The sequence below is a fragment of the Coffea eugenioides genome, chromosome 9, assembly GCF_003713205.1.
Source record: "Coffea eugenioides isolate CCC68of chromosome 9, Ceug_1.0, whole genome shotgun sequence".
NCBI classification, from domain to species: Eukaryota; Viridiplantae; Streptophyta; class Magnoliopsida; order Gentianales; family Rubiaceae; genus Coffea; species Coffea eugenioides.
Window position 1 is genome coordinate 4,372,999 of NC_040043.1, and position 13,509 is coordinate 4,386,507.

Sequence of the window (13,509 nt, forward strand, 5' to 3'; positions counted from 1 at the left end):
AGAGATTTTTAGTCACAAGTGTTCTTTTTCTTATTAGAAAGAAAAAAGAAAAAAATATTCTCTTTTCGTACAATTTATCTTCAAATCTTACCCAAAAAAAAAATTGCATGAGCAATTTAGATTCTTACCACATAAGAGGGTTGGATTAGATTGGCCGGTAAGATGAAAGCGATAGTAAGTAGGAGGTTCTGACATTTATCCGAAAAAAAATTCAACTATTCACCAAAAAAAAAAAGTTTAACTCCACACCTAAAAATGGAAAAAAAAAATTGAAAATTGCAATTTTCAGGGACGAATGTGCAAAAATTAACGTGTCTACTGTCTAAGCACATTAGAGTACACGGCCAACGTGGCAACTGGCAATTTCTCGCTTTTTCTCTTTTCCTTGTTTTGACAAAACTCGTGATCACTCGCTCCGACTTTCTCCTTACTTCTGGGTTTGTTTCTTTCACTTTTCCTCGCTACAAAATCCAACGATTTCTTCATCGTACTCCTACAAATTCACTGGCACTAGGCCAAATTCAGACAATCCACATTTCCCTGTTGAAATTTTCCGATCGATTAACGAAGGTAATCGCTAAACCCTACCGTACCATCCTCCATTTCTTCGTCCTTGAGTTTGTTACCAAATTTCCTTCTTCTTAGATTAATTTTCGCACTGTTTTCTTTTTGTTTTTTGTTGAAATTTTCTGCTACATAAAATCATTGAGGGTTAGGGTTTTAGTATTAGCTTTCTCTTTTTTTTTTTTTCCGGAAACGATAGGAATTTAGTTTTTGTGGAGTGGCAATTTAGTGCTATGTACAAGTTGGAAAATTCTCGATAATAAATGTCACTTTTTTTCAATATATGAAGGTGAATGAAATGTTTTTGTTCACGTTTATAGGCAGGTGAAGGAAAATGAAAGAAATATGTTCTCTTTCATACTCTTGCTGAATAACTTGTATCATGAGCGCTTTTTAACTTGTAATAAGCTGTATTTGATGTCCCAATGCATGTTGGGGACATCTCTTCGTTGAAGGGACAACGTGATATGTTTTTCTGGGTGGAGCAAAAAGAAAAAAAGTACACTGATAAACTATCTCCTCAACTATCATTTCATCTAAATTGTTGTTTACCATGAAAGTGAGGTTTTCACTTTTATTGCTGTATTTTCCTTTTCTCCTTTTCTTTTCATTGTTTCTATCATCTCTTGAGTATAAGAAGTGTTAGTTTTTTTTTTCCTTTTAGTAGGTTTTTACGTACAACTATAAACAGCAGCATGGAACACCCTGAGGATGAACCTCGTTCTGGAGGTGAACACCATGAAAAACATGATGATGAGGTGATCTGATAGTCTTTTGTTTCTTTATTCTTTCTATGCATTTTGATTTTAGTTGCAGGCACTGTGCTAAAGCCTTTTCTTACTTCTAATTTCTTGATATAGTCAATTAACAATTCTTGGATTTTTCTTTTTAAAGTGTATGACAAGGATCATTCTATTATTAGAGGCAGAAATGATGTTAAACTTGATAATTTCTACAATTTTAAGATTGAAGAACCTTTCCTTTTATTTTCTAACATACAGTATCTGGTTCAGGAATCCGTTGCTCGTTCTGAGGAATTTAAGAAGTCTGTAGAAGCTAAAATGGCACTTCGTCAGAGTAACATGAACCCTGAAAGACCTGGTGAGTAGTTTCTCTCTGATGCTTTTATAGGTGTAGCATTTATGATTTACAAAGCATGTTTGAAATTAAGATATAATTTCTCTTGCCTGGGTTTTGGGTGAATGACTTTTTATTGCAGACTCAGGTTTTCTTAGAACATTGGATTCCAGCATTAAACGCAACACAGCTGTTATTAAAAAACTTAAGCAAATTAATGAAGAGCAGCGAGAAGGATTGATGGAAGATTTGCGGAGTGTTAACTTAAGCAAATTTGTCAGTGAAGCAGTGGCAGCTATTTGTGATGCAAAACTTAGATCTGCAGACATTCAAGCTGCTGTTCAGGTGACTATCCTTCCTATCTAATTGACTGTGCATACAATAAATTGGCCAACTTTGTTTTGAGCTTGTGTCTTTTGTATTAAAATTATGCATCCTGATAAGTTAAGCTTCATAATGGGCTACCGTTACACTTCAGTGCTGGCCTATCATGTATCAGCATAGATGTTCTGAGATGGAAGGATAGCACAATAGCTTCTTCTATACAATCAAAAAGTTCTGTCGCTAGTCTTGTTATTAACATAGTGCATTTCCTGTTTAATACCTTCTCTTATCCCCAATGTGCATTGGCACAAACTCAATTGAATTGCTCTTTGTACTGTTTTCTGTTTTCCTTCTCTGGCAATTGTGTTTGTTGGTGTATCATTCCTTTAGTTATGAGTTTCTGAGAAATACTAAAGATACTCTATTGCAATATTGAATATTTTGCTAACTTAATTTTAATGATATTATCAGTCTTATTGGCTTCTTGAAGTTCTACAATTTTGTAGATTTCACTGCTTTAAATTGCAGATGCAAGGTTATGTTAGTTATATGGTAGTTTTACTCATTTATGCCAAGGGCAAGGATTCGTTTGAGAGACAATGTAGTCTTGTATTTGCTGAGGTTGTAATACAGTTCAGTGGTTCTTCAGTCTTGCACTATTATGATGTTAATATGTGGCATATCTGGATTGTGCATTGGTTGCTTTTTGTTGATTATTGACCTGTCTGAGATGCAGCCTTTGGAATCATTTGCTTCTTATTCTTTTTCTCTCCTTTTGTTACACTGGTTCTGAATTTCTAGTAGATTGGCTTGTTTTCTTATGTGGTTTCTGCTACAGCTTTTTATTTGATGACTTGTTATTTACAGTAACACAACCGGTTGTGGACCATGAGTTATCTTTTTGCTATGACAAAAATACTTGTTACTAATACGCACTTCTGTAGATGTTCTTTCCCCTTCTTTTCCCTCCCCTCTGAGATCCAATTTGTTGCACAGATCTGTTCTTTGCTTCATCAGAGATACAAAGACTTCTCACCAAGTCTGGTTCAAGGTCTCATGAAAACCTTTTTTCCTGGTAAATCTGGTGAAGACCCAGAGGCAGACAGGAATTTGAAGGCCATGAAGAAACGTAGTACTTTAAAACTTCTACTGGAGCTTTACTTTGTCGGAGTCATAGATGATAGTGGCATCTTTGTTAACATTATTAAGGATCTCACTAGCCTAGAGCATTTGAAGGACCGTGATGCAACACAGACAAATCTGTCCCTTCTTGCTAGTTTTGCTCGACAAGGAAGGTATCTCCTTGGGCTTCCGCAGACTGGACAAGATGTTCTTGAAGAGGTATGACTGCTTTGACACTATATATCTGTGACCTTGTGCTTCATTAATTGTGCATCAGTTATTTATTCTTCTTAACTATCAAACGGAAGGTTTCACCAACAATCTCATGGATATTTATCTCACTGTTCAACAAATGAAAGCCCTCTTTTGCTTCTTTTAAATGTGTACATCCAAATTAACATCTGCTTGTTTCTTTATACTCGTAGGATATCAGTCTTTGCAAATTTTACTGTCCATGCAGTTTTTTTTTTCCTGTTTCTATGCAAGTTTTGGCTACTTTCCTGTCATATTTTCCTCTCTTGAAGTTAATGTAATCTTGCATATTGGCTTTTGGATTTATTTTTTCTACTCTGTCAATGTAAGGACCTTTTTAACCCTTACCTGGTCTGGATGTATGACACGCTACCTTTATTCAAATTTGAGATTCTGTTTTTGCACATGTAGCATGCATCCAAGCCTATTAGTGTAAAATGCCTTTACACTGACACTTCAGTAAAAAATAATCATTAGATTTTATGGCTTTTGAAATGATTTGCATGAGCTTCAGATGATCAAGAACTTAAAGAGTTTGCTGGTAATTAGACTTTTCTAATCTGTGTCTGTTGTCTACTGCATTATAAGTTGGACAGGCACCTAGTTTAATTCATTTTACTATTTGTATTACATTTGCAATGAAGACTATATTCTTATGGGAGGGTCAAGTAATATGTGTTAGGATTCTTCAACAGGGGTTGGTGATCCATTTTTGCAGCATGATGAATAATGTGGAAATAGGTATCTTGTGCTCCTTACATGGACATACATACATGGAATCTGTTACATGATTATAAGTTTTGTCAGATGGGGTTTTCAGTTACTGGTGTTCATATGATGTTGGTATTTTTAAACTAAAATAGCAATTCAATTATAGGAAAATATTCTCTCATGATTGTTCAAGTTATGCAATCTGGACGCTATCATTTGGTTCAATTTCCATTTATTTTGATTCTGAGTATATAATTCTATCCTTAAATGATATTTCTGATCTTTTGTGCAGTTTTTTAAGAGCCTCAATGTGATGGCAGAACAGAAAAGGTTCTTTAGGAAGGCATTTCAAACATATTATGATGCTGCTGTTGAACTACTTCAATCAGAGCATGTGGTAATAACTCTTTACCTTTAAAATGTAGATTTTGACAATTGTGCTTGGACCTCATTCTCCAGTATATAAATTATATAGGGGAACATTAGGGCCTTCGCTTTCCTGTTTCCTTGGGTGAAGCATCTGGTTGTTTTAGTTCATATGATTTGCTTTCATAAATTGTTGTCACTGATGGAATTCACCTCAAATTTGTAGTCACTTCGCCAAATGGAGCATGAGAATGCAAAGATCATAAATGCTAAAGGTGAACTTAGTGATGAAAATGCCTCTTCATACGAAAAACTGCGAAAATCATATGACAATCTATACCGTGGCATCTCTGCGTAAGTTTGACTCTTGATTTATCTTTCCAGAAATGTTTTTGAAATTTTATATTTGATTTTTGTGTTCATGTATAGGGGTAAACAGATATTGGAATAAACTACAAGGAATTAGGAGAGAATTTTTTCGTAGTTTTGTAGTCCTTATAGTATTTCAAGAGTTGTATATGTCGAATTGATGTCAAACCTATACCTTTCTAAGCATGGAAAATCCCCAATCTTCCTCAAGTTGTTAAGAGATCTTTCTCATGATTAATTTGCTTAAGCGAAATGATAAACACTGCTGAGTCCCTCCGACAATTCAGTATCTAACTGATCTTCTTACTTGACAAAGGATCAAGTTCTTTTTCTTAGTATATATGTATCTAGAACTAAATGAGTTCTAAGCTGGATGTTTCGGAATTGTCATGACAGAGACCTCCACAGTATGAAAGATAGAGGTGTTACAATTGTGAACTCAATTGAACCTTCCTATATTGAACATTTGTGATATCTTCAATTGCTTAGGAGATGAACCATTTCCGATTGTTGCATCTTGGCTGATATTAGTAACAAACTTAGTATCTGATTTGATCAAGGAAAACTAAATATCCATCACCTAACCTTCTTGTATTTTTTCCCTTTTCTGTCTTTATCCCTTGATGTTACTATGAGAAGTTACCACGTAAGACATTTAAAACAAGGACTTGTTTGCAAAACAAATTTCAGTCAACCATCAATGTGATCCCTTATATTTTTATGCCCTATGAAAGCTTCTGAGGGGGATATGGAAAAGAGACAATGAAATTTAAATGATTCAATTTATTGACATTCATAGCTGACATCAAAGCCCATTGGTTTGAACTGGGTGGGTCCCCAGTTCACTTGTTTGTCTGTGTTTTTAATGCTTCTATGGTTGGAAAGATTTGGAGTTGTGGATAAATGTAGAAGTGAAGCGTGACAATGGTGTTTTAGAATACGCATCCAATCCTAACTTTATTCTGCTCTTGTAAGGATCAGTTCAACCAAGCAGTATTTCCTCATCTGCATATAGAGTTCAATCTCAACTACTCATTTGTTGTGACATTCACGTAAAACTCTCATTTTTACCATTAAGGTTTAGTTTTACCCAGGTTATGGATTTGTTAATATTTAAGTCAGCAGGAACTTTTTCCTCTTTTGGTTCATGGTCTGAATTCATTTATTTAGCATGAATGGTGTTTCCTGCATATTGTTTCATTTCTTGCCTCTTTACATATATTATATCCTGTGCATGGCGTTCTCAAGGTTTGTGCTTTGTGGATATGTTCTACATTGTGTACTTTTTTTTTTTAAGCCTTTCTTGTTGTACTTTGGGCAACAGTTTAGCAGAATCATTGGATATGCAACCTCCTGTGATGCCTGAGGATGGTCATACAACTAGGATGAGTTCAGGGGAGGATTTGTCATCTCAAAGTGCTGGTAAAGATAGTCCTGTCCTTGAAGCTCTCTGGGACGATGAAGATACAAAGGCTTTCTATGAGTGCTTACCAGATCTCAGGTGATTTGTTGACCATTTACACAGGATTTCTTGTGATTGTTGCCCAACGGAGAAGTTAGAACTGAACCCTATAGTGATCTGGATATTTTTATATTTTTTTCCAGAGCGTTTGTTCCAGCTGTATTGTTGGGAGAAGCAGAACCGAAATTGAATGAGCAATCTCCTAAGACGCAAGACCAATCAACTGTAAGAAGGCTTTTGACCTTTTAGTTTGTCCATCAGGCTTGCATGATAGTGTCAGATAATGGATTTCTTGTTGCGGACAAAATGTCTTGCTCTTGGTACAAATTTTAAGCAAAATCCGCTTTTGCTTTGGTACAAATTTTAGATTGAAACTGGACATACAGATTACTTAAGCATGGACTTTGGATAATGTGGACAACATGGGGTGGCACAAAGGTTTTATAATTTGAGTATCTACATGGAGATGCATAGGAGGGAACATAGGACACTGTACCGTAATTTTTCTCATTGATCTATGACGAGTGAATTTCCATTATTTAGTTTCAGACTTGGGCAATGTTTGTGATGATCTTTCTTGGTTAAAACTTTGGCAATTTATCCATCTGCTTTGTAAAATTGGCATACTTCGTATATTGGTTTATCTACTCACATGAAGATATTTCAGGATTTGGCTGCTGAAGCTGACCAATGTCAGATAACGCGAGAACTGGCAGATGTTTCTTTGGATTCTGGATCTTCCCAGGAAGACAAAGGTGAGAAAGTGAAGGATAAAGATGAAAGGGATAAAGAAAAAAGTAAAGAAATTGAAAAAGATAAAGGAAAAGAAAAGGATGCTGAGAGAAAAGGAGAAAGTGACAAGGAGAAAGTTAAAGGTCTTGAAGGGACAAGTCTGGATGCGCTACTGCAGAGACTCCCTGGTTGTGTGAGCCGTGACTTGATTGACCAGTTGACTGTAAATATCATTCACTTGATTTGTCTTTCTTGTTAATCACTTCTCGTTTATGAAACTTATTTTGCAACTAAAGATTCATTTTGATTAGTGTCTGATGCTTGATTTCAGGTGGAATTTTGCTATTTAAATTCGAAGTCTAATAGGAAAAAGCTTGTCAGGGCTTTGTTCAATGTGCCCAGGACATCACTAGAGTTGTTGCCATATTATTCTCGCATGGTTGCCACCCTGTCAACATGTATGAAGGATGTGTCTTCTATGCTTTTACAGTTGTTGGAGGAAGAATTCAACTTTTTGATCAATAAGAAGGTCTAGCAGAGTAACATTTACTGCTTTGAGGAATTGAACCTTTTTGTAGTTTAGGGGCATGGTGTAGCAGCTAAGAATTTGCTTCTCTGTAGATTGCCACGGTGCATGTTATTCATACTCTGCACCATTCTTATTTTGCAGGATCAAATGAACATTGAAACTAAAATCCGGAATATCCGTTTTATTGGAGAACTCTGCAAATTCAAAATTGCGCCAGCTGGGCTTGTTTTCAGCTGCTTAAAGGTAAAAAGGGTGTATAATGTTATATATTCCTTCCATACAGATATAAATCTGAGCCACTTCTGCAGTAGTCAACTGCACCTAACCTGGCTTTTCACTTGTGAGTGCCTGTGTTATTTGCTGACATTTCTTATTCAAATGTACTAAAAATGCTATCCATTGCTTCATTTCCCACCTGTTTTCTAAGGAAATGGTCAATTTTTTGCTCGACATGTTTGCCATGGTTTGAAGTGTCAATTAGTTTGGAGGTTGACAACTAACTATTTCTCTAGATTGAAGGGACTTACTTGATTCTTATCACAGCTGCTTTTACCTCTGTGTTGGCCAGGCTTGTTTAGATGATTTCAGTCATCACAACATTGATGTTGCGTGCAATCTTCTTGAGACGTGTGGTCGTTTCCTTTATCGTTCTCCTGAGACTACCATGCGCATGGCTAACATGTTGGAGATATTAATGCGTTTGAAGAATGTAAAAAATTTGGATCCTCGCCATAGCACCTTGGTGGAGAATGCATATTATTTGTGTAAGCCACCAGAAAGATCTGCTCGAGTTTCTAAAGTTCGTCCACCGCTTCATCAGGTGCCATCTAAGTTCTCTTGTGTGTTGTTATTGTCTTATATCTGATTAGATGTGTTGATTGTTATGTTTTGTTATCTGATCAGATTTGTTTATTGTTATTTTCTTATTATCAGAGCAGATAACCTTTACTGATCTGAATTCCACTGGACTGTGCAGTATATCAGGAAATTGCTTTTCTCAGATCTTGATAAATCTTCAATTGAGCGCGTGCTGAGACAACTTCGGAAACTACCTTGGAGTGAATGTGATCCTTACCTTTTGAAGTGTTTTATGAAGGTTCACAAGGGAAAATTTGGTCAGATTCACCTGATTGCATCACTTACTGCTGGCTTGAGTCGTTATCATGATGACTTTGCTGTTGCTGTTGTTGATGAGGTTTGTTGTGGTTTGTTCTTCTAACTGTAAATTTTGATGGTTAATTGCAAAATACATCTTGACCTATTATAGATTTGTGACTTGCACCTCAAATTATGAATTGTTGCACTATATTGCTCCAGCTAGAACTATTAGCACATCAGTGAATTCTCATAATTTGGTAGGCTGAACATTGGTGATAGATAACCCTGCAAAGTTTATGTTGATTTTTACAAATTTCAACCACCAACACCACCACCGTCCAATACTGCTATGGTGCCATTATCAAAGACCACAATGAACCAAACAGCCAGACTAAGCTCATAACCATCAACATAGAATACAGCAAACCAAACAAACTAGAAAATCTAAATCAACCCACCAACATAAGCCCATTAAGAAATGAAACACAGACCAAATCACATATACAACTCTTATCACAATTCTTCTGGGGAGGATTAAAAAAGATGCTAGACTGGTGTTGGCTTTGAAGGTTGGAAGAAGAACAGGATTGGGAGTTTAGGGAAGGGTTGCAATTAAAAGATTTTGCTGGATAATATTAATTTGAAATATCACCTTAGATAGTAAACAGAGAACCCACAAAATTCTCAGCCCTAGAGTATTTGTTATGTGCAACTCTTCTTTAAATTTTTTAAAGGAGGCACTACATTGGTTTAACAACCTTGAAGAAATTGCACTTCTGTGCTATGTGAGAAAATTCGCTAATGACTTTTGTCAGCTTGTCCAATTGAGTTCATAGCTGTATAAAATACTGGATGAAAGTTTATGTGTCCAAAAGTTCTATTGTTTGTCCGAGGATATGATTCTGGGAACCTTGTTTCCTTCTAGGTTTTGGAGGAAATCAGACTTGGGTTAGAGTTGAACGATTATGGGATGCAGCAGAGGCGTATTGCCAACATGCGTTTTCTGGGAGAATTGTACAACTATGAACTTGTGGATTCATCTGTTATTTTTGATACTCTATACCTGATACTGGTTTTTGGCCATGGGACAGCAGAGGTAAGATTGTTACTAGTTTGGTGACTATCTGTTTCGGAAAATTTAATCATATATGGCAGATGCTTGCTTGGAGTGAATTAGCACATTGTTGACCACGTCAATGACTCCATGCTATGCCCTGTGTTCAGAAATGCAACTTTTCTTACCATGATGTGACATCTAGTACCTTGTCTAGAAGCTGCTAAGGCAATTTTATTTCAGTTGCCAAATGTTAGGTCCCTTTGCCCTATATCATTGTGTTCTTTTATGCCTCAATGTCTTCTGTCCTGTTCCCGCTCGCTAAGCACCTTGATGTTATGACTGTGCTTGGGGATCTCTGGAAGGTTTATGTAATCACACCTCTCTCTCTCAAAACTTTGGGCAAATTGAAACCAATAGTTAGTTGCATGAGTCATGGAGTGGAAATTATGGTTTGGGAACGCATTTGTTGTCTGCTTGGATATTAAACTGAACAGAATTTTCAGTTGGTAGGATTAATTTTATATGTTTATTTGTGCATGCCTAAAAGCAGAATGCAGTAGATTTAGAGTATTTCATTAAGTGCTGGCATACCATCCATGGAAAAATAAGGGTAATGATCTAGGATATGAATTTTTTGGTTTTCTTTGGAGTTTAGACAATTTGCTGCTTGCTTTACCATTTTGTTGAGACCTTTTTAGAGGTTTCAATCTGGTTAACAACCTTTGCTCTATGCAAACAGCAAGATACATTGGATCCACCAGAGGACTGCTTTCGCATCAGGATGGTCATCACACTTCTTGAAACTTGTGGGCATTATTTTGATCGAGGTTCATCAAAGAGAAAACTTGATCGATTCTTAATCCATTTCCAGAGATACATTCTGTGCAAAGGTGCATTACCACTGGATATTGAATTTGACTTGCAGGTTAGTATTGCAGATATGTATTCTCATTTATTAATTAGGTTAGCTTTTCAATTTAGATGCAGGAATCCTCTTCTGATCTTTTTCTCTAACTTACTTTAGACTTTATTGCATTGCAGCAAAGAATATAAAGTCGCTTGCATACGTTGAGCAATTTTCCTACTCTACAAATTTAATTAATAAAAATCCCTAACCAAGTAATTAACTACAAACCATTTGTCTGGCTCTTTTTTACGTTCAAGAAGAAATTATCTAGTCCATTTTAGTAAAATGGGCAATGAACATACTGATTTATGAAGTGATGTAATTTTTCTGATTTGAAGATTGTATGCGGTATTGCATGCCTTCTGTTTCAAAATAGGTGCGCAACAAAACTTCAAGTGAAGAGGTATTGCTTTATCCTGTCCAGAATTTAGCAGGTGCACGATTTAGGAGGAATGCAATAAATCAAGAGTTAGTAAGAGCAAATGGTTTTCTCTCGCTTTTAATGTAGGGTTTCAGGATAATCTGACAGAACCGTGCATACTATGACCAAATTATTTTTTTTCTTCCTCTTCTTCCTTTGAAGTGAATATGTTCTAGAGATTGAAATGATGAATCCCTTGTGGTTTAATGTGCAATCTGCAGTCATAAGCGGAATGGATATTTATGGAACCTTCTTTTAAACGTACCATGTTTTGTCCAGAACTCAGTTCTCCACACTGACTCCCTTACTGCACCAAAATAAAGTATATGCCCACTGAGAGAGAATATCATAGACAACAAAGGGAAAGGAAACAGAAAGGGGCATTACAACTTCCCAAAATAAGTAATATTCAGAAAAGGGGGGTTGTGCCTGTGGATGTTAATCACATTTGGTTGCTAAAAGGGAAAGGTTAATTAAGGAGACAGTGCAACCTGAACCCTTATTTCGTGTACTATTAAGTAATTGTATATACAGGGGGGAAAAAGAGTGTATCATTTGGAATTATTGACATTAATTAACTATATGCTTTGGAATATTTGAAGATTTTGATGAGAAAACTGCACCTGATTATTATCAGTTTTCTTCCATGCTGCCTTTTTTGTCAAATAAATTATTAATTTGAATTCATTTCCTTTGAAAGGTTTAGCTTCAGTTTTGGAAATTATTCTTAATTTCCTTATTGTCTTAATGTGTCATGAAATGTGAGCTTAAAAGTTGCTGCATCTCCAGGATCTATTTGCTGAATTACGCCCTAACATGACTCGATATTCGTCAGTCGAGGAAGTTAATGCAGCTTTGGTTGAACTTGAGGAGCATGAGCGTGTTGTTGCAACCGAGAAGGCAAATATTGACAAGCATTCAGAGACTGGAAAATCTCCTAGCAGGACTAGTTCTGGTGTTATTTCTGTAAATGGACAAAGCATTGCGAATGGTACTGAGGAAAATGGTGAACTGCATGATGACATTGTTGGAGAGACAGACAGTGATTCTGGTAGTGGAACCCCTGAGCGGATGGGTCATCATGATGAAGAAGATTCAGATGAAGGGAATCATGATGAGGAGAGCGAGACTGATGAGGATTATGATGACTTAGTTGGTCCTGCTTCTGATGAAGAAGATGAGGTGCATGTTAGGCAGATTGCTGCACAAGTGGATCCTCAGGAAGCAGCTGAATTTGACAGAGAACTCCGTGCTATAATGCAGGCAAGTTCTTGGAGCTTGTTCACATTCCTACCATCTTGGTCTTTCTGAGCTCTCAATAGTATGATTTGTCTTGTCCATGGTTATTAAAATCCAGCAAAGCATACAATAGAAATAGATTTTTTGTGGTTGGTTTTTGTCCACCTGCAGCGCTTTCGATTTTTTCCGACTTTATATTTCCCCATTTTCATGCATCTCTGCTTTGGCAGATGATTTAGTTGCTTCATGACTATCGATCTTTCTGTTTGATTTGAGTGCCTAATATACTGGCGAGATAACACCTGCTACCGGATGCAGGAGAGCTTGGATTCAAGAAAACTTGAGTTGCGGGCTCGACCTACTCTCAACATGATGATACCTATGAATGTTTTTGAGGGGCCTACCAAAGACCACTTAGGAAAGAGTACTGAAGGAGAAAGTGGTGATGAGGCAATAGATGAAGCAGCAGGAGGAAACAAGGAGGTTCAAGTAAAGGTTCTTGTGAAGCGGGGTAACAAGCAACAAACAAAACAGATGTCGATTCCTCGAGATTGCACCCTTGTGCAGAGCACAAAACAGAAGGAAGCTGCTGAGCTTGAAGAGAAACAAGACATCAAACGGCTTGTTTTAGAATACAATGATAGAGAAGAAGAGGAGCTTAATGGGCTGGGTATGCAAACCCTGAGCTGGACCCAAAGTGCAGGAAGCAGAGTGGGTAACAGGGGCCATGCATGGGAAGGGCACGGTAGGACTACTGGATCACGTGGTCGGCATCATTATATACATCATTCTGGTGGAGGGATGCATTACAGCAGAAGAAGATAAAAAACTATATTGCTTTTAGGGTAAATAATAACATTTGCAGACTAAGCAACCCTCAAGCTCTCGCTTGTGCACGATTTGAGCCGTGGCAACGTCTTAAATCTGGCATAAGGGGAGACAACACTGGACGTGCCGCATCATCAGTTCTCTGGCATATTGACTGGATTGAGATACTTGATTGTCTTGTTGCTTTGCGACCGCAGCACCTTGTAGAATAAGTTTCGAAGAGGCGTGTGGAAGGTATGTATACTCGTTGGGGTTTGGATTTTCAGTGAAGGATAGAAATTAAGCTTTCAACATTTTACATTGGCTTTGCATAGATAAGTTTATGGTACTCGCTATGTACATTTGTAAACGCATGAATGTAAACTAGTAAATGAACTTGGTAGAGAACAGTTATGTTGTTTTGCCTAGCCAAATTGAACAGTTTTGCTTGGATGTTCTACTTGAGTGCAAA

At 36.8% G+C, this 13,509-nt stretch overlaps 1 protein-coding gene across 2 annotated transcripts; it reads left to right on the plus strand.

The window, feature by feature from the left end:
• The first annotated feature begins 482 nt into the window (after positions 1-482).
• LOC113783408 (regulator of nonsense transcripts UPF2) lies at positions 483-13,509 on the plus strand. 2 transcript variants are annotated; one of them, XM_027329534.1, is made up of 18 exons: positions 483-570; positions 1,229-1,322; positions 1,578-1,665; positions 1,784-1,986; positions 2,962-3,306; positions 4,343-4,447; positions 4,643-4,770; positions 6,110-6,286; positions 6,391-6,472; positions 6,915-7,202; positions 7,311-7,508; positions 7,650-7,751; positions 8,077-8,328; positions 8,485-8,703; positions 9,532-9,702; positions 10,403-10,588; positions 11,781-12,254; positions 12,549-13,509. In XM_027329534.1, the coding sequence occupies exons 2-18, from the start codon at positions 1,260-1,262 to the stop codon at positions 13,053-13,055; spliced, it is 3,588 nt and encodes a 1,195-aa protein (XP_027185335.1). In that variant the 5' UTR covers positions 483-570; positions 1,229-1,259; the 3' UTR covers positions 13,056-13,509. The 2 variants fall into 2 exon arrangements, with proteins under 2 accessions (XP_027185335.1, XP_027185336.1); XM_027329535.1 differs by having other exon boundaries at positions 1,232-1,322.

Coding starts and splice junctions, on each gene's coding strand:
- LOC113783408 (XM_027329534.1), top strand. CDS start 1,260: ATGGAACACCCTGAGGATGAACCTCGTTCTGGAGGTGAACACCATGAA. Junction 4,448..4,642: donor TACTTCAATCAGAGCATGTG/GTAATAACTCTT, acceptor TCAAATTTGTAG/TCACTTCGCCAAATGGAGCA. Junction 12,255..12,548: donor AACTCCGTGCTATAATGCAG/GCAAGTTCTTGG, acceptor TACCGGATGCAG/GAGAGCTTGGATTCAAGAAA.